The following is a 27643-nucleotide window of genomic DNA, read 5'->3' as shown; positions in this document are numbered from 1 at the left end:
CCAAAGACCCAAGTAAATTAATGCTGAATTTTTTTAATATTACTTCTTGTTTTTTTCTTCACTAAAAATTTAAATCAGGAATACAAAGAAGTAAAAAAAAAAAACGGTTAGGCCGGTGAAGGCTGAGAAGTTGGGTCGGCGGAGGAAGGAACGTCGGGACCAACACGGCAGCCTTCAAGCATGAAAACAACATCGGACATTGTTGGTCTGTCTAGAGGATCCGTTGCAGTACAAAGAAGTCCCACTTTTATTCCTAATAAGAACTCTTCCCATTCTGATGATTCTGGATCGAGTTCTAGTAGCCCTGGTTCTAGTAGCTCCGTGACTTGACCTCCCTGAAGCTGTTTCTTCACCCATTTCACTATATCCTCGTCTTGTGTGAACATTACTGGTCTTTTCCCCGTTAGGATTTCGAGTAGGACAATGCCAAAGCTGTAGATGTCGGCTTCTCTTGTGATTTCTCCGGATGATGAGGCTTCTGGAGAAACGTATCCTAGCGTCCCGGTGGTGGCTGATGTGACAGCTGATCTTGAGGGGGATCGTACCGTGAGACGGTCAAGCCCGAAATCAGATAAATGTGCTTCGAAATCAGCATCGAAGAGTACATTCTGTGGCTTGATATCACCATGAACCTATTTGAGATAAGAAATGTTAAAACAAAACTGAAGCTGATGATGTATACTTGTAGAATGTGATTTAAACCATAAAAGACTTACCATGCTGGATTGGTGAAGGAAACCAAGTCCACGAGCGATCCCGAGAGCTATGAGGTGGCGCATTGGCCAGTTTAGGACATGGCCATCTTGGTGGGAAGCTTCTTGGAGCAGAGTAGATAAGTTTCCGTTTGGCATGTAGTCATACACCAAAAGCCTTAAATCTGGTGGGCCTGCGTAGTAACCTCTAAGAACCGTGATGTTTCGGTGCTTGACTTTACCGAGGAATTCAGCTTCTTTCTTGAACAAGTTCTCGTTTAAGAGTGAGCCATTGGGTAAGCGGCGGATAGAGAGAACCATTCCGTCATTGTAATTGGCTTTGAATAGCAATCCGTATCTGGTTCTGCTAAGAACATTTTCTTCATCGAACTGTCGTGTTGCTTCGATTGTTTCAGCCAGAGTTATCTTGTTGTTGAACATCACTAGCTTTGGTTCTCCATTTTCTGTACTTGATCTGCTCGTGCTGCTACGAACTCTACTTCCAGCGCTTGTTCTACCAGGACTTCGTTTCTTTTCTCCCGTTGTAGACTGTTGTTTCAGCTTCTTTCTCCATTTCAAGAGTGTGTAAATGTAGAAGCAGCAGAAGAGTGATAAAAGGAATGCACCTATTGCAGCCATAACTATCATAATAATCATTTTCCTTCTCTTCTTCTTCTCTTCCGCTGTGCTGCTTTCGCATTTTCTGTTTAATGGCTTCCCGCAGAGCTCTGTGTTACCTGAAAATTCTGATGGGTTGTTGATTCTTGAGCCTAACGAAGCTGGAATCTCTCCTTTAAGGTTGTTGCTTGAGACGTTGAAGTATACCAAGTTACTGGAGATAAGGGTGAGGCTAGCCGGAATCTCCCCGGTTAAGTTATTAACAGAAAGATCTAGCTTTGTCAAGTTTGATAACCTAGACAAAGATCCAGGTATGACTCCTGAAAGATGATTGTGGTCAAGTGACAACGAGTTGACAGACAAGCTCTCAGAGATTTCTGGTGGGATTTCGCCTGACAAGTTGTTCCGACCCATGTCAAGCACCTTCAAACGCGGAAGACGAGAGAGATCAGCGGGTAAATGACCCATTAGCTTGTTAGATCTTAACTCGAGAACTTCAAGAGCAGAGCAGTTTCCAATTTCAGGCGGAATAGACCCAGAGATGTGATTATCTGACAGTGACAGAGAAACCAACAACCGAAGAAACCCGAAAGTCTGCGGAATCTGACCAGAGAAGGAGTTGGAGCTAAGGTTCACATATCTTAAACTCACCAAGCTACTAAACCCTTCAGGTACAACACCAGAGAAGTTGTTTCCCTGCAATGCAATCACTTGCAAGTTGGGCAAACCAGAGAGCTCAACCGGAACCTCACCAGACATTTTCTGTTTGCTCAAATCAAGAGCTATTAGCTTAAACAGATTACCAACACTAGCTGGTATCTCACCAGAGAATCCATTCCCACTCAAATTCAGAAAACTGAGGTTACTCAAGTTACTGATACTCACAGGAACTTCCCCGGAAAACTTGTTTCCACTCAAATCCAGCTCAGACAGATTCGTCAAGGCCATTAACTCCACAGGGAAACTCCCATTCAAGTTGTTTTCACCTAAGTTAAGCCTATCAAGCTGCTGCAGATTCACCAAAGACGAAGGAACATAACCTGAGAAGCTGTTTCTGCCTAAAGACAAAACCTTTAAAGCCTTCATGTAGCCTAAAAACTCAGGAATCTGACCTTTTAATCTGTTCCCTTCGAAATCAAGAACACCTAACGAACCACATTGCTTAATCTCAACAGGAATCTCACCAGTAAGAGAGTTATTAGCCAATTTCAATTCTTCTAACCTCTTCAAGTTACCAATATCCGGCGGAATCTCACCGGAAAACAAGTTTCCAGAAACATCAAAATTCGTTAACGACAAAATTTTTGTTAACCACAACGGGAAAAGACCGGAGATTCGATTTTCCCCGAGATCCAAGACCTGTAAACCGGTACGACAGTTCGCCGTCGTCTCAGGCCGTACGATATCGGAAAAAGCATTGAACCCTAACTGAACAATCCTAAGCGAAGAGTTGCAGAAGAGAGAAAACGGCACAGTACCGGAAAAATTGTTGGTAGAGAGCGAGAGAACCTCGAGTTTCGGAAGAGCACCGTACGCGGCGGGAATCACGCCGCCGATTTCGTTCTCCGACGCACTCAAGTGAACTAAGGAGGAGCAGTTGGAGATCGCCGACGGTAATGTCCCTTGCAATAGATTGAAATCGAGCCACAAGTACTGAAGACTCTGGAGGTTACCTAAACTCGCCGGAATCTCGCCGGTAAACTGATTATACGAGAGATTAAGAAGCTGGAGCTGAGTCAAGTTAGCAAGTCCACTCGGTATCTGACCAGAGAAGGTGTTCGACGAAACGTCCAAAAACTTGAGACTCGTCGGCAAACCAACGGAGATCTCACCGGAGAGACGGTTACCAGCAACGTTAAAGACCTCAAGCGAAGTGAGATTCCTCATCGGCGGAGGTAGTTTCCCGGAGAGTGAGTTATACTGAAGAAAGACAGCGAGTAGGCGCGTGCAGTAAGCGAGTGTGGTAGGGATAGTACCGTTCAAAGAGTTTGACCGGAGACTGAGCTTCCGTAGCATGCGTAGGCCGGAGATACGGTCGGAGATTCGTCCGGAGAGCTGGAGACGAGGAAGACGGATCTCTGTAACACGGTGGTTAGTACAGGCGACGCCACGCCAGTCACATGGAGCAGTTGGAGTTGAAGGATCCCATGAAGTTAACGCACCGAGTGGGTCATGGAGGTTGAGTTTAAACGCCGTGAGAGCTTCGATCTCGGTTTGAGACTCATCGGCGTGTAAAAGTAACGGCGAGTAAATCAAGAGGAGAATGAAGAACAGAGATATACCCATGGCCATAGTATAGATCTGCTTGAAGTGAAACAATAATAATATTAGGTTGAAGAAGGTGAGAGAATTGTCGCCATGAGTGTGAGTTTTCAAAGAGAGAGAGAATGAGCAAAACTGAGTAAAGCTGAAGTTTTTTTTTTAAAGAAGAAGCCGAAACAATACATAGATTAGTATATTACTATAAAAATAATATTTTGTTACAAATTGGGGATACATTATTCTAATCATTATATTGTCCTTGCAATTATTATTATTTTTTAAACAGAAAAAAAAATCATTATTTTGTTTCTTTTTGGGGTCCATATTTGTTTTTTTTTTTTTTTTTTAACATACCGGAGATATAATTTCACGGCGGAAAAAATATGTCGTCGGCGATGCTTAGATTTGGTTTACTCACTATCTTCACGGTGCTCTTGTTGTACTCGAATTTGTCTGATGGATTACTGCAACCTCGTAGGATTTCTCATGGTTTATCCGAAGGGAGCGAGTACTTTGACGAGAGGATGAGCTCTGGTTCAATCAAACCCTAGACCACTACTCTCCATCTGTAATCAGTCTATCCCGATTTTCGATTTTCAAAATTATGAGAATCGATTCAAAGGAGGGAAACTTCTTAGATTCTGTATTTTGATTTGAGATTTCGTTGCAAAAATCCTAGTTACCTAATTCGAATTTGTTTCTAATTTTATCTCTAGGATCATCGCCAATTCAGACAGCGATACTATGAGTATCTTGACTTTTTACGGGTTCCTGACGGACCTATCTTTCTGATTATCTGCGGCGAAGGTCCTTGTAACGGAATCCCCAATGATTATATAACTGTAAGATATCTTTCTCATTGCATATGATTGTTTCTGAAGTTTGTGTTGCGTTACATCATTAAAACATGTAATTCAGGTGTTAGCAAAGAAGTTTGAAGCTGGTATTGTTTCGCTCGAGCATCGTTACTACGGGAAGAGCTCACCTTTTAACTCATTGGCTACTAAAAATCTCAAGTATCTTTCATCTAAGCAGGCCCTTAACAATTTAGCTTCTTTCCGCCAATATTACCAGGCAAGTTGTTTTCTTGTGGTTTTTTATGCTCTAGACTAGAAGTGTTTGCATCTATAATTCAATGAGCATTTTCTTGGTTGGATGCAGGACTCTTTGAATGTTAAGTTCAATAGAAGTAGCAATGTTGAGAATCCGTGGTTCTTCTTTGGAACGTCTTATCCTGGAGCCTTTAAGTGCTTGGTTCCGGCTTAACTTTCCTCATTTGACCTGTGGAAGCCTTGCTAGTTCTGCAGTTGTTCGTGCTGTCTACGAATTCCCTGAATTTGATCAACAGGTATTCGTTACAAGGTTGAACTTTAAGTGAAGACATGTTGTGTCATTTTGTGCCTTATTGAGCAGATAGGTGAGTCGGCTGGACCGGAATGTAAAGCTGCACTACAGGAGACTAATAAACTCGTGGAACTAGGGCTTAAAGTAAACAACAAGGCTGTGAAAGCTCTCTTCAACGCCTCTGAGGTCTAGCTTTGTTGCTTCTCTTTTCTTTTCTTTTTTTTCAAATCGAAACAGTTATGGAAGTAATAAGTTTGTCACCAATCTGATCTAATGTTTTTAAATTTGCAGCTTGATGTTGATGCTGACTTCTTATACTTGATAGCGGATGCACAAGTTATGGCCGTAAGCGTGTTCATTTCATATTTCTATGATTTTTAATTTTCTTTCTAGTTTTAGATGTTTATCTTCAAGTTTTTGGCAGATCCAATACGGAAACCCAGATAAACTATGTGTACCACTTGTGGAAGCTAACAAGAATGGTGGTGATTTAGTGGTAAGTTATTTCTCTTTTAGATCTTTCTTTACTTATGCTTGGTGTATATATATAATCAGCGATCTTATGCTAGAAGAACAGAAGAACTCGTTCTGCAAACTAAAGATTTGTATTTCCTGATACATTGTATTGGGTATTAATGCAAAAAGCATATGCTAAATATGTTAGAGACTTTTGCGTGGGAGTTTTCGGGCTAAGCCCTAAAACATATAGCCGGAAACATCTGCTAGATACTGCAATCACCTCAGAGAGTGCAGATAGGCTTTGGTGGTTCCAAGTTTGCACTGAAGTGGCATATTTCCAGGTGGCACCTGCTAACGATAGCATCCGGTCTCATCAAATCAATACAGAGTAAACACAGTCCCAAGTTTTATATGCATAACTTTTATTTATTTATCGTTTATTTCCCGATTATGTATCTGCTAATTTCATAGGTATCATTTGGATCTATGCAAGAGTCTGTTTGGGAAAGGTGTTTATCCTGAGGTCGATGCAACAAACCTGTACTATGGAAGTGATAGAATTGCTGGTATGTAACAAAGGAAAACTTCTCGATCCTTTTTTAACACTTTAGCACATTCCAACAGTTTCTCTTATTCTCATTTTTGCAGGGACCAAGATTATCTTCACAAATGGGTCACAGGATCCATGGCGTCATGCATCCAAACAGACATCATCTCCTGACCGTAAGTCTTCATTTAGTTTGTTCAGTACTGCACAACATTAACTCAGGCTTAGTAGCACTCAGACAAATACTTTCTCTGTGACACTAACAATTAAATGCTTGACTAACACAGTGCCTTCTTACATCGTGACTTGTCACAACTGTGGCCATGGAAGTGATCTTCGTGGATGCCCTCAATCTCCAATGGTCATCGAAGGTAGATAGATATAAACCAGCTTGTTCTCTCTTTCTGATGCTCAAGTCAAAGACAAGTACTGAAACAAACTGTTAAAAAAAATTAATGTCCCATCTTCTTTCTTTTTTATTTTCATTTTCAGGTGATTCCAAGAATTGCAGTTCACCAGATGCAGTAAACAAAGTAAGGCAACATATAGTAGAACACATTGACTTGTGGCTCTCCGAGTGTCGTGGAGGGATTAGAAGTTCCATGTAAAGAAAGTCACACAAACCGCGTTTCTGCAAATAAATAAAACTTCAGATGTATATTCCAAACTTGTATCTTTGTAATTGTAACCTCTGGATGTATTATGTTTCGAACTTTTTACATACGAAACGTATACAGTAGTTACACGCATGAACCATAGCCATCAAAACGCATGATTTTAGCATATTGTGTCAAATTAGTCTTCTTTGGACATAATCTGGCTGGATCTTGCCGGTATCAACAATTAGCATCATGTTATATATAGTGTGGTAAACTAACGTAAAATTAAGTAAATCTATACTATTAATTAGGGAGTACAGTTACGGTAAAAAAACCATGTATTGCCCTTTCTATAAAAAGTTTTAGAGAACAAACAAAAAAACAAACAAGGGTAATTAGGACCTAAAAGCTCCGAAATTTAAGTGGCCAAAAATCGCATATAACCCGTTCGGATATGGTCTTCAAAGAACGCGGATCCTACATTTAAAAAATCATTAAACAATTAAAGAACATTGAGGAGTCTCGGAGAAGAGATTTCATATTTAATTTTTAATATATAAACTGAAATTTAGTTAAAATATATCTAAAACAAATCGTCGAAATTAAAAGTACTTACCAAGTTTTCATATAATATTTGATTCGGTAAATATATGCTAGGTATAATCTCAAATCTACTCACATCGCCTATAAATATTGGAGAGCATACTTAAAATCTTAAACTCATAACATTACTTTCAAAACTACTTTAGTTCTTATATTTTCAAAATCATTGGCTGCAAACAATATGCAAACCATTGATTCAAAAATAAATCACCACTTCTTCTTCTCATGCTTATCTCCAAGGTTTTACTAAACTCTATGCATATTCTTATGATTTTTTGGTTTCAAGGTCAACAGTTTATCATATATTCAAGCCGTCAGGAACACATTCTTTGAAGCAAAATTCTATTTTATTATTGATCCATCCATATCTAGATTTCATAGAATTATTTACTTAATTTTATAAATTTTATTTTTAAACATTATTATCTGTCACATATTCTCTATTTCAAATATTATAGGTGACAAAGATTGTGAATGTGCCACGAAATCAAGAGATTTAATCATAGATAATGTCACAAAAAAATATGAGATGGTACTTTCCACTTCTTCTTATGTTATTTTGTTAATTAAAAGAGTATGTTTATATGTTCTTATCATGTTTCATGCCTGTCTTTAAAAATGTTTTGTGTTGGCGAACATGCTGAAGAAAACATTATGATGAGATCTTATGTTGCCAATTTTTAATTTAAGAGGATTATAGAATCTAGATCTGGAGTTGTTCCTCACGGATCATAAGTATCTTCTTCATTTTTAACAGTGTAAAATTGTATTTACAATTAAATTGTAACAAATAAAAAAATCATGAGCAATATTTATTTTTCTTTAATCAATTGAGTTAATATTTTGGATATTTTCTTAATATTATTTTAAATATCTTTTTCGGTAAAACCTAAGAAAACAGAAAATAAATCCCTTAGTATTAATTATACATGTAACATTCATGTCAATATTCTATACCCATAATGATCTAATTAATAATACATGTAATGTTTTGTATTTTATTTTTGCAATCATGAGTGAATGACATCTTAATAGTATAGATGACCGCCAATGATAATATCATTCAATATCTAGCAATGATGCATTCTTGAGAGTGTGATGCCCAACATGATGAGTTGAAGTGCATACCTGAAAATCATACCAACAATCATCGGTGAGATGAGTCTATAGAGTTATTACAGGTACAATCATAGCATGTCTTGCGGGTTAAATATTATTATGTGTAAAGCTTTCTAATAACTCATCAATACTTGGAAGCAAACAGAAGCAGGATTTCTATCTCCAGTTTCCCACGAAGCAAATCAAAGGAGTCGTTGAGATGTTGAGGTAAAGTTATTCTTAAAACCATGATAATGTTAAATCAAACATCAACTAAATTTTTCTAATGTATTTCCTGTTTATAGCAAAACGAAAACAGATTTTATATGGAGTCAGAGTAAAAACGCACTCAAAGAGAGCAACACAACAATCAAAGAAGGCAAAGAACAAGAATCACATTTGAAACTCCTATAATCATAGCAGCATATTTTTCAAAACTCGATCTCTAAGTAAGTCTGTCAGTTGTTCCCAAACAATTTAAGTTTAATTCTCTTTATTATTAAGCATCATTTCTCAAAGTATGAAGCTAATGTCCCTACTATCAATTTTATGAAACAGGATGAAGAAGAATAAAATCTAATTGGTCCCAAGTATTAAACGGTGCTCCTCAAACTTCGAATAAAAGAAGGTCTACATACACCATCTAGAAACTCCCAAGCCCGATCAGGCGATCACAAGGAATTACCAGTACCAATATTCATGTTCAACTTAGTTCAGTTTTCATACAAATGCTCTAAGAAAGTGTCTAATTATATAGTTGAAAAATATCTATTTAAATTGTAAGACAAATTTTTATGGAGAATGTGAGACATCATGAAGACATTTTAATGGAGTTTGTTAGTGTTTTTAAGACACCTATATTATAATAATATTATTTTTGTGATTAAATTTATGTTAAGGCACCTAAAAAACTAAGATGGTCTAAGACTCTAAGTGGCTAAACTTTAGGGTTTCCAATTTTATTTTTAGTTTTCGATAAACCTTCTAAAATTAATAACAACAAAAAAATCATATTTCTTTAATATAAAACATGTTTTTCAATTTATCTAGCATAGAAATATTTAAAATAACAAAAATCACATAAAAGTATGTTATAACAAAAAAAAAACAAAGAAATGTAATCCAATATAGATGAACCAAAACAACAAAAATTAAAAAATCAACTAATTTTGTAATATTCTAATATTCAATATGTATATAAATATACTATAATCTATACTTATATTTATGTTAGCTACATACGAGATTTTCAGAATTTTTTGTTTCGTCCCATCCTGTTTCCTATCTAAAATACAAATTTTTTGTGTCGTTTTTATCGATTTTATATCAAATTATAACAGTTTACAAGTTTAATAAAAATTTAACCAACTATTAATCCGGTTCACTTTGATAGTGGTCTGATTGTTGGATCGTTCAGAGTTATAAAATATTGGTGAAATCATTATGTTTTAAATATTACAAACAATAATAAATTAGATTGAAACCAATCGAAAAATCAAACTAAATACTCAACCGGTATGAATTCGAATTTAAATATTATATTAAATATATTTATACAAATACTATCTTACATGTATGTGCGGGAATATATTCGTTATGCGATAAGAGTTTGAGACCATGTATAAGACAAATATTACGTCTTTTCCCAAAATATTTATATTTGTTACGTTCCTTTCCAAAATATTTATATTTGTTTCAAACGGGTTTTGGTCGTTTCATATAAGATTTAATCGTTGTGAACATGTTTATATTTGGTTTTATAGTTCATATGTTTAATGGATATCTAACTGACCATTGATTAATGAGGTTAATGTTTTATTTCGTTGTGACCCCTAGGTCATTCCAAAATTTAAATTACTGATGAAACCATCACTATTTCATAAATTCAAACCAAAAAATTTGTATCAAAAAAATTATTTACAAATATAACCCGCACGAACCTAGTCTTAATTTAGTAAAGGAGATGCTAAACAAAAAAATATTTTGATGCTGTACAATAAATCCGTTGTAATCTAGCCGGTGAGGATAGTTGGCTCTCACCCGAGATAGAATTTCACGTAACATCCCGTTAGATAGAACTTTACGGCGAAATATGTCGTCGGAGCTTCGCTTCACTGTACTCACTATCTTCACGGTGCTCTTGTCTTATTTGAATTTGTCTGATGGATTACTGCAACCTCGTAGGATTTCTCATGGTTTGACCGAAGGGAGCAAGTACTTGACGAGGGATGAGCTCTGGTTCAATCAAACCCTAGATCACTACTCTCCTTCGGTAATCGATCTATCTCGATTTCGATTTCAATTTCTGTTCTTCTTACGTTATTGAAATTGGGAAATCGATTCAAATGGGGAAAACTTCTTAGATTATGTATTTGGATTTGAGATTTCGCTGCAAAATCCTAGTTACCTTAATTCGAATTGTTTCTAATTTTATCTCAGGATCATCGGGAATTCAGACAGCGATACTATGAATATCTCGACCATTTACGGGTTCCTGACGGACCTATCTTTCTGATGATCTGCGGCGAAGGTCCTTGTAACGGGATCCCCAATGACTATATAACTGTAAGATTTCTGATTGATCAATCTTTCTCATTGCATGTTGATTATTTGTTAAAGTTGCATTGCGTTACATCATTAAAACGTGTAATTCAGGTGTTAGCAAAGAAGTTTGAAGCGGGTATTGTTTCACTCGAGCATCGTTACTACGGGAAGAGCTCACCTTTTAACTCATTAGCCACTGAGAAACTCAAGTATCTTTCATCTAAACAGGCCCTTAACGATTTAGCTTCTTTCCGCCAATATTACCAGGCAAGTTGTTTTCTTGTGGTTTTTATGCTCTAGACTAGATAGAAGTGGTTGCATCTATAATTCAATGAACATGTTTTTGAGAATTTGTTTGTGGATGCAGGACTCTTTGAATGTTAAGTTCAATAGAAGTGGGAATGTTGAGAATCCGTGGTTCTTCTTTGGAGCGTCTTATTCTGGAGCTCTGAGTGCTTGGTTCCGGCTTAAGTTCCCTCATTTGACCTGTGGAAGCCTTGCTAGTTCTGCAGTTGTTCGTGCTGTCTACGAATACGCTGAATATGATCAACAGGTATTAAACTTGAGTGAATGACATGTTGGGTGCGTTTATACAGAGTTCAGTTGCTTATAGTATCAAGATTTTTGTCCCTTATCGTGCAGATAGGTGAGTCGGTTGGACCGGAATGTAAAGCTGTCCTACAAGAGACTAACAAATTAGTGGAACTAGGCCTTAAAGTAAACAACAAGGCTGTGAAAGCTCTCTTCAATGCCACCGAGGTCTAGCTTTTCTGTTTCTCTTTCTGCTCTTTGAATCCAAACAATTATGGACGTAGCAAGTCTGTCTCTAATATGTTAAGTTTCTGAAATCTGCAGCTTGATGTTGATGCTGATTTCTTATACTTGATAGCGGATGCACAAGTTATTGCTGTAAGCATGTTCATTTCATAGTTATATGATTTTAGTTTTCTTTCTAGTTTAAGATGTTTATAGTCAAGATTTTGGCAGATCCAATACGGAAACCCGGATAAACTATGTGTACCACTTGTGGAAGCTAAGAAGAATGGTGATGATTTACTGGTAAGTTCTTTGTTTTTATGATCCCCCTTTGCTTATGAACACTGATCAATATATCCTACAGGAACAGAAGAACTCGTTTTGCAAATTAGAGATTTTTATTTGCTTATGCATTATATTTGGTGTGTAAATACAGGAAGCATATGCTAAATATGTTAGAGAGTTTTGCGTGGGAGTTTTCGGGCTAAGCTCTAAAACATATAGCCGGAAACATCTGCTAGACACTGCAATCACCTCAGAGAGTGCAGATAGGCTTTGGTGGTTCCAAGTTTGCACTGAAGTGGCATATTTCCAGGTGGCACCTGCTAACGATAGCATCCGGTCCCATCAAATCAATACGGAGTACACACAGTCCCAAGCTTATATGCTTATTTTGTTCTTTACCGTTTCTATTTATCATCGTCCTGCTTATGTTTGTACTAATTTCATAGGTATCATTTGGATCTGTGCAAAAGTCTGTTTGGGAAAGGTGTTTACCCTGAAGTAGATGCAACAAACCTGTACTATGGAAGTGATAGAATTGCTGGTATGTAATGTCGGAAAACTTTTCGAGCTCCTCTTACACTTGTACACATGCCAACAGTTTCTTCGCATCTTATTCTCAAAATTGCAGCGACCAAGATCGTCTTCACAAATGGGTCACAGGATCCATGGCGTCATGCATCCAAACAGACCTCATCTCCTGACCGTAAGTCTCCTTTTAGTTTGATAAAAATGGCAGAACAAAAACTCAGACATAGTCTGTCTCGTTTCATAACGTAGTACTCAGGCAGATACTTTCTCTGGGACACTAATAAGTTAATGCTTGACCACACACTACAGTGCCTACTTACATCATCACTTGTCATAACTGTGGCCATGGAAGTGATCTTCGAGGATGCCCTCAATCTCCAATGATCATTGAAGGTACATATTACTGGCCTTTTTTCTGTTTCCGATACCTGAAGTCAAAGACAAGTATTGAAACAACTAGTTAAAAAATATGATTCCATTTTCAGGTGATTCCAAGAACTGTAGTTCACCCGATGCAGTGAACAAAGTGAGGCAACGTATTATAGAACACATCGACTTGTGGCTCTCAGAGTGTCGTGGAGGGATTAGGAGTTCCATGTAAAGTCACACAAACTCCGGTTCTGCAGATAAATAAAACATCAGATGTATGTTCCAAACTTGTATCTTTGTAACTGTAACCTCCGACGTATTATGTTTCGAACTTTTATCTACGAAACTTTTACAGTAGTTACACGCATGGTCGATAGCCGTCGAGTCGCATGCTCGTAGCATGTATTGTGGATTAGTCTTCTTTGGTAAATGTAAAATTAAATAAATCATATCTTGATACTGAGCACAAATCCGTTGTAGTCTAGCTGGTCAGGATACTCGGCTCTCACCCGAGAGACCCGGGTTCGAGTCCCGGCAACGGAGATTTTTTATAATTATTGGGCTTTTGACTCGAACGACGTCGTTAGGTTAATGAGTCACCAGAGTGAAGACAGATGTCTTCTCGATACTGGACCAGAAGGAAAAGGAAAACGGATGACTCATATAGTCACACGGACTCATCTCTCTTGGGATTTCAAAACTTGACGGTGATCTGACTTCCGGCGAATTTGTTGCTTTCGTATTTTATTTTCGCTGATCGGTAAAAATCAAACGTTTTGTTTCGGTATGGTGGAATCTACGTCGAATTTGACTCCGACGCAGAGATATGCGGCCGGCGCATTGTTCGCGATCGCGCTCAACCAAGCGCAAATTAACCAGACTCAGCCGTTGGGGATCCCATCGGCAGAAGACGACGACGGAGGGGAAGAAGAGCGAAGAAGCAATTGCAGTAGTGGAGATTCCGTCTCCGATGACCCAGGCCTTTGGGTACACGAGACGTCTTGCCTTCTTCGACCCGTTTTCAGGTGATTTCCCAAAATCTCTTATCGTTTCTCATCGATTCTGAAGACTCATCATGTTCTGGAATCATATAATTTAGTTTGTATTTTTATCCACAGATGTCTTGAGATTGATTCACCGGCTTGGCTTGGTCTCGAGCAAACAGCTTGCTCTTCTCCGGCTAAGCACCACATCGGAGCGGTATATCTATTGTGGAGTTTGAGATTTGTTGTTATGGATCCTATATTCTTTGTTGAGTTAATTGTTCATTAACTTTCTATTTTTGATTTCTTGTAGTTCACGAGGTTACTCTCAGAAGCAGCGAGTGATGCTTCTGTCGAGATGGTGGAGCAAGAGATGGCCTTAGCTAAAGCTGCTGATGCTATGGTGTACAACATTCAAAGCTCTCTATCGATAGATGCTAAGAAGGAGAAGCATCAGGAGTACGAAAACGAATGCCGTGAGAAATATAAGGTTCCTGAGGTGAAATCAAAAGATGTGGATTTGGATAAAGAGAAGGATAAGAAGGAGGCGGGTGAAAGTGCTGAAACAGAGAGTCTTGAAGCGGGTGTGGTTATTATAGATGGAAGCCACAAGCCTGAAGTTCTTGAAGATGAGAAATCTGTTAAGGAAGTGACATTGCTTAGCCATCAGAGGAAGATTAATGTTCTTTATGAGCTCCTTTCTGCTTGCTTGTCAGATAAACATCTCGAAGATAAGAAATGTTCACGGCGTAGGAAAGGCTATGATGCTCGTCATCGCGTTGCTCTCCGTTTACTTGCGACCTGGTTTAACATTGAGTGGATTAAAGTGGTTCGTATAGTTATTTCTTCCGAGACAAGCTCGTTGTGAAATTTAATGCTTTTACTTAGAATATTTTTTTTTGTTACGAATTAGCTATCTTTCTCTGAGTTAGGATGTGAAATTAGCAGTACTTTAAATTCCAGTACGTTTCATTTGCTAATGGCGGTTGTTGATTGAATGATGATGATTTTGTGTTTTTTTCATAGTTTAAATATATTAACATTTAGGGATCTTCAATTTCTAGGAAGCAATTGAGACAATGGTCGCATGCTCTGCCATGGCCATTCAGAAGTCTGCTGAAATGAAGGGTGAAGATGCTCTATCTCCAACGAGCTCATGGGCTAAGTGGAAACGTGGAGGCATCATTGGTGCGGCTGCTATCACAGGGGGAACTTTGATGGCCATCACTGGAGGTACGGTGAATTCAACATTAACCTTCTAAATTAGAGCTCAATTTGAATTGGTTACCTATCTTAAATTTACATGGTTCTGCTCAACAGGATTGGCTGCTCCAGCTATTGCTGCAGGGTTTGGTGCATTGGCACCAACACTGGGCACAATTATACCGGTGATAGGAGCTGGTGGGTTTGCTGCTGCGGCTAGTGCCGCCGGAACTGTTGCTGGCTCCGTTGCGGTTGCAGCATCATTTGGAGGTGAATAAGAGTAGAGGGTTCATTTTTGCACTACATGGATATATCAGTACGCTTACAATTAGGCACTACGTATTTTGGCTTATCTTTCATCCCCACTAATGTATTAAGTTTTTGTTAAGGAGCGTCTAGGATGTTACTTATGCTTGATTTTTAAAATGTTTTCGTACCCAGCTGCTGGAGCTGGTCTCACAGGGACTAAGATGGCGAGGAGAATTGGGGACCTTGATGAGTTCGAATTTAAAGCTATTGGCGAAAATCATAATCAAGGAGTGAGTTCCTATTTCCCTCTGCTGCTAGATCATTGGGACATACTTTTGTGTTTTGGATAAAATATTGGTCGTGTCTCCTCTCCCTCCTTCATTTGGAAATCTCCATGCTCTGATTTTTCCAAGTATTGCTCTGTGTTTTAAGGGCCAAATTTTTCACTGATCTGAAAATGTTTGTGGCAATCAATGTAACAGCGGTTAGCAGTGGAAGTTTTGATCGCTGGTGTTGTTTTTGACGAAGAAGATTTTGTGAAACCATGGGAAGGGTTAACTAGCAATATGGAGAGGTATGTCATGTGAGAACTTTGGTATCGTAAAAAGGAAATAGGATTTAACATGTGGAGCTACTCCTTGCATTAGCTTTTCTCATCCACGTTTGTGACTGATTCTCAGGAATAGAACTATTGTTGCTTCTTACAGTATGGTCCTTTACTATTTCAGGTACACTCTGCAATGGGAGTCCAAGAATCTTATCTTAGTGAGCACTGCAATTCAGGATTGGCTTACTTCAAGTAATTGGTTTATATCCTTATTAAAATAATCATGTAGATGTAAAAATGTCAACTTTCTAATATAATTGTGATTTTGTTTTGATTTCGTCAGGACTTGCCATGGAATTGATGAAACAAGGAGCGATGCACACTGTGTTGGCCTCTCTTTTAATGGCATTGGCGTGGCCAGCGACAATATTGGTAGCTGCTGATTTCATAGATAGCAAATGGAGTATTGCTATTGATAGGTAACACATCTCCCCTAGCTAAGTAGTCAATTGATGAATGAAGATGATGCAGTATGTACTCATCGCATCTCCAAGTAAAGACCAAAATATTTTGAAACCTCCATGTAATCCTGTAGATCGGACAAAGCAGGAAGAGTTCTAGCTGAAGCGCTACAAAAAGGCTTGCAAGGAAATAGGTAAAGAGTTTATGACTGCTGCAAGCAACTGAATATAACTTCTATACATAAGGATTTATGTCTTGTGTTGCTTATCTTTCCTCAAATGTTGTGAATTCAGACCCATCACTCTCGTGGGTTTTTCTCTTGGTGCTCGTGTCATCTTCAAATGCCTCCAAACACTGGCCGAGACAGAACAAAACGGTAGTTTCTCATGTGCTACAGAGAAGATATCTTGAAAAGATTGAATCCTGCTTTTTTTTTTCTTTCTAAACTCTTAACATGTCTTGGCAGCTGATCTTGTGGAAAGAGTTGTACTTCTTGGAGCACCCATTTCAATCAATAATGAGAACTGGCGAGACGTAAGGAAGGTAATTAACTCTCTTTGAGTTCAGTAAATTACCAAAACATATGTCACATCAATAAAATCGAATCTTAATTGAGTTTTCTAATTTATTTCTTTGGTCTTGTTTGTTAGATGGTAGCTGGAAGATTCATCAATGTTTATGCCACAAACGATTGGACCCTTGGTATTGCATTTCGCGCTAGGTACATACGTTACATAACTTCCATTATTTCCAATTTTGTCCATTTCACCTAACAAACCAACTTGTTCTACGAATCCTAACCTTTGATCTTCCACAGTTTATTCTCCCAAGGATTAGCCGGAATCCAACCAATTTGTATTCCTGGGATCGAAAATGTAAGCCATCTCTTTCTCTTGGTCCATTAATGAAACATATGATTAGTTGTTGGAGTATAAATTTAGTAATGGTGTTGCCAAAAAAAAAGATATAAGATCACTTTCAATAATTGTAAAGTTGCAATCAATATGAATAATCGTCTCTTGATTCTCAACGTGTAACATAACAGGTGGATGTAACCGATATGGTGGAAGGTCACTCTTCATATCTATGGAAAACTCAGCAGATTCTAGAAAGACTCGAGATCGACACTTATTATCCTGTTTTTCGAGACACTCTCTAAGGTAATCAAATCAGATACATATAGAGAAGCAAACTTTTTCACATGTTTGAATCACAGGCACAAAACAAATAAAAGTCGTTATACAGTTAGACATTAATCAAAAAGTAAGTCCTGTATTTTGCTTGTTTGGTTTAGTCGTCCACGTCTTTGTCTTTTTAACGTTCGGCGCCGGCGCCGGCGAAGGACGAGAGCTTCTGTATTGTAATTATTTTGTATGAAATGTCACACTGAGCCGTCTTAGCTGACCATGGCCGTGTTTGTTTCCTTTTTTTTTAATATACATAAGTCAACTAAATTTTTTGCACCAAAAAAAAAAAAAAGAGTCAAAACTAAAAATGTTTAATTGTAAGTTGGAACAGAGAAAAAAAAAACTAAGTTTGGAAGACTTTATTTTTCCTTGCGTGATTTAATAAATTTATTAAACCAATATACTATTACGACCACTGATTTATCACTTTAAATTTACAATACAATACTTTTTTTGGATGAAAATTACCATACAACTTTGCGTGAAAGGTCCCGTCTTTTTGTATTTTACTAATCCAACAGGTTTCCATTTGTTTTCTTTGATCCGTTCTATGCTTGAAGAGTATTCTCTCTTTCTTTCGCCACCACTCATGGTGGTCCATTCAAGTAAAGAAACATTACAATCGTAAATAAACCAAGTAACTAGCCCACAAATTTTATTTCTTTGTCCCAGCATCACACGTTTATATTCATAAAGAATCAGCCTTGCCAACTATAAAATTTGTCACTTTATTGATCTTTTGTCTCTCCGTGACAAGATTCTGTCGTCGAGACACTACTACTTACTACGAACTTCTTATTTATTAATTTCTATTCAACTTGTATTTTTTTGTTAACGTTACAGCTATATATATTTTGTTCGAGACAAAAAAAAAATTTCCCTTGAATTGAGGAGACAAGGTGCAATGAATCTGTTGATTTCATAGAGAAAATGTATTATTGTCGTCATTGATAATAGCTAAACAATCTTCTTCTCCTTTTAACAGACTAATGAACTCCGAAAGTATTAAAAACCAAGGGCCGCTAGTTTAAATATCTTAATAAGCCATCTCTTTCTCTCGTCATTTATAATGTTGACAATACAAAATTCATTCGTTTACATAATGAAACAAGATTCGTTTTCCAAGTGAACAGAGCTAATGTCAAGATGGTGTCAGATCGCTTTCAACTAAAACAATAATTGAAAGGTCAAATTAAGATGATCTTCAAAATTGGTGTAATAAGGTTTTAAAAATCACATAGGCAAAAAAAAGTGAGAGATCCAATTATACATATAACATTTTAATCACCTCTCGATCTCAAATTACAAGTGAAAATGTAAACAGTATGGTAGAAGGTCACTCCTCATATCTATGGACAACGTAGCAAATCGGAATTTGACGAACAAAAAAAAAAGGCATATCGATTTTGTTAGAGCGTGTCTCAAAAGATGGAGTAATAAGTGTCGGTTTTTTACCTATATATAACGATACTTCAAATTTGACAAATGTTAGATATACCCTCTTGTTTACTCTTCACGTAACGTATTATTTATAATTTCGAACTTATAATTTCAACTATGACTGTAGTGGCATTTGTCGTTTATATATCTTGTTATATTAAGCGATATGAGAGTCTAACAGATGCGTACGTACGTATAGTAGAAAATTTGGGACCTCCGTAGTTCAAATTTTCAACATCTTCTAACGTTCTTCGACGTCGGTGAAAGAGGATAACCTCTGCTCTGCGTTGTAAATAATTATAATGTCGTCGTGTCGAATCAACCACCACATGTCACCCGTTTTAGCTGACCATGCTGGTCTTTTAATTTAGCTACCATTCTTGCTCCCTTTTATCGTCAAAATTGAAAATGTGGATTCTGATGTCTGTATTTATTGTTTGAAACGAAGCGACTAGAAGTTCGAGACTATTTTTTTCGAGGCAAAATCGAGTTAGCGTATTAATTAAAGTCACGTACGAATGAAATAATGTTTAGTTAGACAATTAGTAGTAATGTTTTAGGTGGACTACTATCGCCTCTGTGTCGTGGGTTTCAATGGTATGTGACTATGTGGTTCACTGCATGCTCATGCATCCAAGTTACAAAAAATCCAATAGATTTATTTATTTACAATTTGAAGCATGCATCACCTCATTTTTTAAAGCATCACCTTATTTCTTTCATAAAACATATATATCAAACCATGCATCACCACATTTTCTTTCATAAAATCTATTTAAAACCATCCATAACTGCATTTATTTCATAAAATCTAAGCGACCACCAAACAAAATTTTGATGGATATGGGGTCGTAAATATATATATGACTCAATTAATTGTCCCCACAATCACAAGTACAAAACTCTTTATGAGAAATGATTAAAAAATTCAAACGCAATGTCAATTATTTGGTAAAAATAAATGTTGCGAGGACTTGATGGGTCGAGAAGCTGTCTTCTCTAGAAGACAAGAGCAACCCTGCTCGAAGCAACCCCTTTGCAAAGATGTGGCGTACATACTTACATTACTGCAGTCTTTAAAGGCTTTAATTGTTACGTTTGGCTTAGAGCTGGTTTATGCGATGTCTGCTTCATTTTCACAACTCATTACTAGTCTATAAAACCGTCATTTTCTTATGCTTCCACCAAACAGAAAAGAAGGAGGCACCCTAGCTAGTTAGTTGTTACAGTCTTAATAATCTTTTGGATTTTGTGTATTCGGTAGACATTTTGCTTGAGACATATATTTTTTTTTTTTGGAGACATATATTTATGGCACTGATAATAGTAAAATAAATTCTTCGTGATATTCCTGAGTCCACGTAGGGTACATGCGTATGTGTATATGAATGTGATACGTGTGTAGCTACGCAAAATGTAACAAAGTGATCGTAATTTATTGAGTTTTTTGGTCACGGTAGTTGAAGTCGTGATTGATACTCGATGCATTCAGATTATTATAAGTATATATATAGTTTCAATGTCAACTTTGACATTATCAATCTAGAAATTCTGATTATGGACGGTGTTAGAATAACGTAAGTAATACATACAAAGGTGTTAGGTGCATTTCACTGTAGTATCTAAGGTGTCCAATTCTACCCCAAAAAAAAAAAGTCACACAAATGGCATACATAAGAAAAACCTATAATCATTATCTTTTCAATTAACTTAAGGCTTAAACTCAGTTTTATGCTCAACCCTAGAAATTCCAACTCTAATTGACACCCATAAGACTAAAAGTGAAGATAACTATAAAATAAATTTAAAAGTAGAAGTTCTCATTCCGATATTGTCAATGGCAATGGGGGGTATTTGAAACTTTAAACTTCCAACAAATTCAAGATCCTTATTGTTTAAACTTCCAACAAATTCAAGATCCTTATTGTTTAAACTTCCAACAAATTCAAGATCCTTTAAACTTTAAACTTCCAACAAATTCTCTGTAACATGCAAACACTACAAGAAAACAGGCAAATAGCGACTGCACTATTAGTCACTATTTAGTCGCTAAACGGTGTGTTACGACTAAATAGCGACTAAAACTAGTAGTCGTAAATCGAGAGTCGCTAAAATAAATAGTCGTAAAATTAGTCGCCAAATAGCGACTACATTACGACTATTTTGCGTAGTCGTAAATTTAGTCATAATATAGTCACTAAATTTAGCGACCACGTTACGACTATTTTACGACAACGCAAAATAGTCATAATGTAGTCACCAAATTTAGTGACTAATTAACGACTAATTACTGACTATAGTTGTATTCAAGTATTTATACATTATTGTATTTATACAGTATTTATACAGTATTTATACAAATTACATATATTTTATTAATTGTTTTAAATATATTTAAATTATGAATAATGTTTTAAAACATTATTTTTTGAGTACTATATTTATTATTATAAACCATGATTACAAAAAAATTGTATTACAAAATAAAATTAAAAATCATAACTAAAAATAAGAATAGATGAAAAACTACATAATAAATGGTTTGTAGCACATTCTCAATTGCTTTGTATTCCATCATTAAAGCCTAGGTAGTTCCCATTAATGTTCCAAGAGCAACTCATTTCTTCAGAACAAACAAACAAAAAATGTATCATGGGGACTCATTTCCCATTATCAATATAACACAATTTCAAAATCGAGACTAGAAATGAGAAACAATCGGGACAAGCAATTCACTATAACTAACATGTCTTCTAGCTTAAAAACGTGAGTGTGAGTAAGAAGATCGACAATGGTGACTCAAGTTAAAGAGTGCATATAAAACAGGTGTCTAGAGATCGGTATTACCAAATAACTCTTGACAAATTCAACAAAAAGCCTCACAAAAATTACAACAGAGGCTTCTAAACAAATGACTCTTTGACAGATTTAATAAAAGTCTCACAACAATAAGTAGCAAAGTATATATATTGTACCTTAATAGCGAAAGATACAATAGGATAAGAAAATGTCTTAACCAATGAAAGTTTACCTTACGCTCTGAAATAAAGTTGTACATCATGAGCTCTGTCTAAGAGTGTGCTTGGCTGTGGCTTTCTCTGTAAGCCAAACATCATCTTCGACCTAAGATGGTTTACGCATGCAACAATGTGACTTCAAAGAATTGAAGAGTAATACAAGAGTAATAAAATAAACATAAGGGTTTTACCTATCTTCTTCCAGCCAACCGCTTTCAAGCTTCTCCAAATCCAGTCTATTGATCACAAACAACAAAATAATATAGTAAACAAAAATCACATGTTCAAACCATAAGCTTCAAAGACACAAACACAAACACCAACACACACACATACCAGATTTTATCATATAAAATCACCAAAACTGAGGTGACTCTGTGAAAGAAGTGATATGCTTTTAGAGAGCTTAGTTTGAGTACCTTCGGTGACTTTGGTGACACTGAGGAGAGCCGAGTTGAGCCTTAAGTTCTTTAAGCCACAAGACTCAACCAAAACAGCTGACACTTGATCTGAGAGAAACCCACCAAAGAAAGCAAAAAAAAAACAAAACAATTTTGCACATAAGTACTCAAGAATTCTGAAAAGATGAAATAACAAAGCAGTTCCAGGATTTTTGAAAGAAAAGAAACCCACCTCCATGGAGACCAAAACAGATGGAGCTAGACATTTGAAAGAAATGACAAGAGATATACCCGCGTGGCAACAAAGCTATTGATGCGCTACTCCTTCCCTCACTTCTCCTTCATCATTCTTCTACTTCTTATCCTCCCTCATCTGCAATCACACAGGGGATGAGAAACGCGAAAAGGCAACTAAGTGGATCACATCAGCATTGGCTACCGATATCAAGCAGATAAATCAAACTCGTTTTCAGCAGAATCAAAGTGAAAATCTATGCTCCTACAGCGGAACAAGAAAAAAAAAAAAAAAAAGGGATAACAAATGAAAGCAACTACTAAGCCTTCAAGAACGTCGGAGAGGATAGGTGTGAGAGCAAAAGAGAACTTGACCCATTGTTGCTTGATAGAAAAATTGATTCTTTAGTCGACCCAAGTTTTCGGCTGTGCGCCGGAGAAGCACACGACTTGAATCGAAGCAGATCTTTCCCGGTTTTGAGATCCCAACTTCTAATTTCGTCGATAAATCCACGGCTTAGCTTTTTCGTCTTCTATGCCGTCTTCCTCCGCTTCACCTCTCAGCTTCTGCTTCTTATATGTCGTCTTCAAACCAATTCGAAGATTAAGGTCATTACAAACGTAGACCAGAAACCCTAATCCCAAAATCAGATTTAAAGGGGGAAATAGAGATAGAACAAACTAACCTTCTCCCACGGAAACCAGTTTCCCTTCTAGATCTGGAGATACGGTCGGAGGTTTGGCCGGACAGAGTCATCGCGATTCGAAGAAATGAGAGTGAGAGTTTCTCCGAAAGAGTTTCGAGAGTGATGATGATTTTTTTTTTCTAAGTGTAGTGTGAGGAATAGAGGCACAGGTTGGTGAAGGTTTCTTTGTTTGTTGATTTTTATTTCTTTTTTTTGTTGGCCAATTTTCAATTCATATCAAAATCCAAAGTGGTACAAAAGCCTCTCAAAGCCCAGACTAAATGATATAGTTTTATGTTTTTTTTTTATCAACAATTAGTTTCAGATTTTACAATGACTAATTTAATAAATTTTATAAGTAAATAGTTTTTGGAAGTATTAAATTATATATATACACTAAATAGTTTTAGATTAGATTTAATTTTATACACATAATGGTTATATTTTGGTTAAATGGTTTATAATTTAATTTCTATATACTATACATTATAAAAGTTTAAAATTTAAGATATAGGGTTTAAAGTATAGGGTTTGGTGTATAGGTTTATGATTTGGGGTTAAGTTTTGAATTTATGAATTATGAATTAATTTCTAAGATTTAGAGTTTATGATTTAGGTCTTGGGGTTTGGTTAATGGTTTGGGATTAAATTTTGAAAATTATGATTTTCTTAAATAGCGACTGATATGCGACTTCTTAGCGACCGTTTACTATAAGTCGCATATTAGTCGCTAAATTGGTGACTATTTAGCAACTACATATTTTGGTGTGCAATATAGTCATAAAATAGTCGCTAAATTACGACTAAACTAGCGACTAACATATGCAGTCGTTAAAAAATGACTAATATATGACCAAATATTTGTAGTCGTAAAATAGTCGCTAAATAGTCACTACTTAGTCGCCAAAAATGACGACTACATATATAGTCGCCAATTGTAGTCGTAAAATCCATGTTTTCTTGTAGTGAAAGTTATCTGCGAAAAGAATCTTATTGTTTACCGGTTTACATTTCATTCACGGAAAAATCCCCACAAAAGAAAAAAAAAGAAAAACAAAGCGAAACAAAGAGCCACTTATGTTTTCATCCAGAATACACGTGTAGATAGATATGTATACATACATACATAAGATGTAACATCCACAATTCGTCGGGGCTATTTTCAACTTTTCATCAGCTTCTCACACCAAACTCCTGCCACGTTGTTTGAACCACAACTTAAAGAGCACATATAAGGCGCGTGGTCGGCACAGCGAAAAGACGCGTGGCTTTAGGAGCCGTGAGACCGAACACATCATTCATGTCAAGCTCACTTGGTTTCATCCCATCAGGTAATTTCCAGGTGAAGCAATGTAATATATGAGCCACGGCTAACTCAAGCGCGTATAACCCTAGTTGCATACCCGGGCACGATCTACGACCCGACCCGAACGGTATAAACTCGAAATTACTCCCCTTGAAATCCGGTACGCCCGCTTCCAAAAACCGCGACGGTCTAAACGTCTCCGGATCAACCCAAGATTTCGGGTCACGTCCAATCGCAAACGCGTTGATCATCACACGAGATTTCTTGGGAACGAAGAAACCGTCGATACTAGTGTCCTCCGCGGTTTCGTGGAGGAGGAGTGGGATCGGTGGGTGCATCCTTAGGGTTTCTTTGAGTGTGCACTTGAGAAAAGTCAACTTCTCGATGTCTGTTTCTTCAACTCGCCGGTCAAGTCCGACTACCTCCGCGAGTTCTTGTTGGACCCGTTTCAGATCCTCCGGACTCCGTAATAACTCCGTTAAGGCCCACTCTATCGCCGACGCTACAGTTTCCGTTCCTCCAAACATAACGTCCTATTAAAATCAAATCAAATAAAATCAATTCACATTAGAATTCAAATCTTTTGTAACTATATTCCCTTATATTTATATTAATTTATTCTCATTTTTTTGTCTACTTGTAAATTAGAAAAATTGCCTTCCTAATATAGAAAAAGATAATTAAAAGAAAATAACCGGTTAATGGATAAGTATTATTATTACGTAACCCATTAAGAATCATGATTGTAAGTAGTGCGTTTTGAAATATAATTACCATGATAATAGCTTTGATATTGTCACGTGTAAGTTTGATGGAATTCTGAAGATCTGTTGCCTCACTCACTAATTTGGCCTCTTCGCTGTAGAAGGCAAGAAGATCATCAACCATATCGCTATCAACAACATCTCCATCATCCACAGTGTTTTGATTCTCTTTCTTTTTCATATGTTCATCGATAATATCGTCAATAAATCCGTCTAGGTCGTTACGGGCCTTCACCAGCCTCTTGTTTATCCCTTGCGGATCAATCCACCCGAAATAAGGTATGAAATCTGCTACGTTGAAGGCTCCAAAAAGCTTAGAGAATTCTTGCAAGATTCTTATGAACTCGTCTTGTCCATTTTCGCAAGCTGAACCGAACGCTGCCCGGTAAGTTATATTGCGGGTCAGCGCGAAAATTTGCTCCCCGACGTTTATTGAATTACCTACAATATTTTTTGGCTAGATGTTAAAATACATATCAAACAAAAACAAATTAAGTTTTTTACTTTATATATATACGTGCCCGCACATAACAAGAGTGAATATGCGAGCTAGCTTACCAACGTTGCAAGAGACCGACCGGACCATTTTGTCCACTTCATCTCGGACGGAAGCCCATGACTCAGCACGTTTGCGGCTAAACACCTTCATGACACACACTTTTCTCATCTGTCTCCAAAACGGTCCGTAGTGAGCGAAAGCCATGTCCGCTCGGTCGTAAGTCAAATAGCTTATAGCTATAGTTGCAGGCCGGTTCGAGAATACGCTATCCTGGACTTGAAGGACTTGTCGAGCCACGTCCGGTGATGACACGGCGTACATATGAAGGAATCCCATGCGGAGATGGCACAAGCCGCCGTATTTTTTAGCTAGATTGGCTAAACCACGGTGAGTGAGTTGGTCCATCATAAACATATTGCCTATGATGGGCCAACCTCGTGGACCGGGAGGATACGGAGGCCTTCGTCGTTGTGTGATGAGGCCGATGAAAATGAAAAGAGTGACGACGATGAGAAGAGCCGTCGTGGGATCTGATATTTTGCTTAGTGTTTGTGATAAGGAAGACTCCATACTGGATCTTTTTTTTTTTTTTTTTTTTTTGCTAAAATGTTTTTTTGGTCCTGGAAGGGCTCAGGAGGCAAAGTTCGCCATTTTGGGATGTGATTAGAGAGATGGGTTTTATAATCAAATTGTGGTCCCTTTTATTGACATATTTGTATTATCTAGTGGGACTTAATTTTCGTCATCCATCATTATATATACACCGTTTATTTTATTTTTGTTTAAGATATGAAATAAATTGTAAAACCTTCGTGTGGAATTAAATGCATTGGAAAATTAATGATTCTGGTATTTTACTGAGTTCGAGCATATATGATGAATCATTCGTGGGAATATAAATGCATTTTCCTCAATTTATCATTATAATTTTAAATAAGAGTTACTTTTTTTGCAGAAAAAAAAATAAAACATGATTAGTAAAGTGGCTAAATTATTTAAATTTTAACAAGAAGTTCACCATTTTTATTTACTTAAATAAATGAAATCAAGACTTGTCACCAACTCCTTTAATTTCTTATAAACGAAGAAAAAGAAAATGAAAGTAAACTATAATTAATAATGTTATTATCATCGATATGTACTCTTAAATATGATTTTTCAGTTAGGTTTATACTGATCAGTTAGGTTTTAAATGCATAAAAACTCAAAAAATAAAAAATGTTTTAAGCACATTTTATATATAGTAGGGATCACTTGAATCAGCTCACCACAAAAATAAATAGTTACATTTATTAAATTTGTACTACTTTGTATTTTGTATATACGTTAAATGACAGTCGTGATTTTGTTGAATCAGCTCACCACAAAAATAAATAGTTACATTTATTAAATTTGTACTACTTTTTATTTTGTATATACGTTAAATGACAGTCGTGATTTTGTTTGCACAAAAAAAAAATATGGAAACGTCCACTTTTTAAAAAAAATTGATGAAATGTCCACTCTTTAATTGATCAAACAACGCTACTAAAAAGATACACTTAGTGTAAGTGTAAATTGTGCAAACGTACAAAGACACAAGGTCTAGTACTAAATCTTAGACAGAGACTGACCACTATCAGTGAGTACCTTACAGAAGGTGATTAATTAATACTATAATTAACCTAGTAGCTCTAAATGTTAGACATCATAAACTATTAATTAAGGTTCCTTTATACATAATTTTATTTTGTCGTGACTCACAGGGTTCCGCTGGCACTCCATCAAAAGAACTACTCAAGATTTTGACCAACAATTCAAGTATTATACTCAATAGTTTTTTATTATTATTACCAGTTTACCACAAGTATTAGAGCATATATGTAAACTAACACAACTTTTAAAATTAAACAAAATACTGAAAGACACCTCTTTTGCGAACAAGTGGCATAATCTAAAACTCTCTAGCTACATGTTATGCC

General features: G+C 36.6%; 4 protein-coding genes, 1 long non-coding RNA gene, 1 other non-coding gene and 1 pseudogene across 13 annotated transcripts; 4 read left to right on the top strand and 3 right to left on the bottom strand.

Annotated features, from left to right (window-relative positions):
* Window positions 1–13: 13 nt before the first annotated feature.
* Window positions 14–3822, bottom strand: LOC104721152 (putative LRR receptor-like serine/threonine-protein kinase At4g36180). Its single transcript, XM_087476004.1, has 2 exons — window positions 717–3822; window positions 14–632 (listed from the first exon to the last, which is right to left on the bottom strand). Exons 1-2 carry the CDS (start codon window positions 3600–3602, stop codon window positions 108–110), a joined length of 3411 nt encoding a protein of 1136 aa, XP_087332130.1. The 5' UTR covers window positions 3603–3822; the 3' UTR covers window positions 14–107.
* A 70-nt stretch (window positions 3823–3892) lies between these two features.
* On the top strand, window positions 3893–6671 carry LOC104721150 (putative serine protease EDA2; annotated as a pseudogene). The gene is made up of 12 exons (XR_015572898.1): window positions 3893–4140; window positions 4289–4414; window positions 4491–4646; window positions 4734–4920; window positions 4986–5102; window positions 5208–5261; window positions 5341–5416; window positions 5562–5763; window positions 5847–5941; window positions 6024–6098; window positions 6210–6293; window positions 6415–6671. The product of XR_015572898.1 is annotated as a putative serine protease EDA2 (transcript).
* A 3432-nt stretch (window positions 6672–10103) lies between these two features.
* LOC104721151 (putative serine protease EDA2) lies at window positions 10104–13061 on the top strand. The gene is made up of 12 exons (XM_010439065.3): window positions 10104–10494; window positions 10662–10787; window positions 10878–11033; window positions 11134–11319; window positions 11409–11525; window positions 11622–11675; window positions 11754–11825; window positions 11959–12164; window positions 12254–12348; window positions 12436–12510; window positions 12645–12728; window positions 12821–13061. Exons 1-12 carry the CDS (start codon window positions 10315–10317, stop codon window positions 12934–12936), a joined length of 1467 nt encoding a protein of 488 aa, XP_010437367.1. The 5' UTR covers window positions 10104–10314; the 3' UTR covers window positions 12937–13061.
* Window positions 13062–13174: 113 nt separating this feature from the next.
* TRNAE-CUC (transfer RNA glutamic acid (anticodon CUC)) lies at window positions 13175–13247 on the top strand. Its single transcript has one exon. It is a non-coding gene; the product is annotated as a tRNA-Glu (tRNA).
* A 36-nt stretch (window positions 13248–13283) lies between these two features.
* LOC104721149 (transmembrane and coiled-coil domain-containing protein STS1) lies at window positions 13284–17555 on the top strand. Of its 2 annotated transcripts, none has more exons than XM_010439063.3 (15): window positions 13284–13729; window positions 13823–13904; window positions 14001–14516; window positions 14752–14920; window positions 15008–15160; window positions 15332–15429; window positions 15622–15713; window positions 15868–15938; window positions 16030–16165; window positions 16282–16341; window positions 16442–16524; window positions 16615–16691; window positions 16799–16869; window positions 16966–17023; window positions 17194–17555. In XM_010439063.3, the coding sequence occupies exons 1-15, from the start codon at window positions 13491–13493 to the stop codon at window positions 17305–17307; spliced, it is 2019 nt and encodes a 672-aa protein (XP_010437365.1). In that variant the 5' UTR covers window positions 13284–13490; the 3' UTR covers window positions 17308–17555. The 2 variants fall into 2 exon arrangements, 1 of the variants encoding a protein (XP_010437365.1); XR_015572897.1 differs by having other exon boundaries at window positions 13290–13729; window positions 16296–16341.
* Window positions 17556–21353: 3798 nt separating this feature from the next.
* Window positions 21354–23556, bottom strand: LOC104721148 (uncharacterized). Of its 6 annotated transcripts, none has more exons than XR_756910.3 (7): window positions 23114–23556; window positions 22803–23012; window positions 22426–22566; window positions 22212–22301; window positions 21984–22028; window positions 21807–21898; window positions 21354–21398 (listed from the first exon to the last, which is right to left on the bottom strand). It is a non-coding gene; the product is annotated as an uncharacterized LOC104721148 (long non-coding RNA). The 6 variants fall into 6 exon arrangements; XR_015572894.1 differs by having other exon boundaries at window positions 22129–22301; window positions 23114–23334; XR_015572896.1 differs by having other exon boundaries at window positions 22485–22566; window positions 23114–23334.
* Window positions 23557–24088: 532 nt separating this feature from the next.
* LOC104721146 (cytochrome P450 84A1) lies at window positions 24089–26447 on the bottom strand. Its single transcript, XM_010439062.3, has 3 exons — window positions 25742–26447; window positions 25194–25624; window positions 24089–24952 (listed from the first exon to the last, which is right to left on the bottom strand). Exons 1-3 carry the CDS (start codon window positions 26250–26252, stop codon window positions 24332–24334), a joined length of 1563 nt encoding a protein of 520 aa, XP_010437364.1. The 5' UTR covers window positions 26253–26447; the 3' UTR covers window positions 24089–24331.
* Window positions 26448–27643: the final 1196 nt, after the last annotated feature.

The sequence above is a fragment of the Camelina sativa genome, chromosome 11 (assembly GCF_030686135.1).
Source record: "Camelina sativa cultivar CO46 ecotype springtype chromosome 11, ASM3068613v1".
NCBI lineage: Eukaryota > Viridiplantae > Streptophyta > Magnoliopsida > Brassicales > Brassicaceae > Camelina > Camelina sativa.
This window is presented reverse-complemented; position numbering and strand designations above follow the sequence as displayed.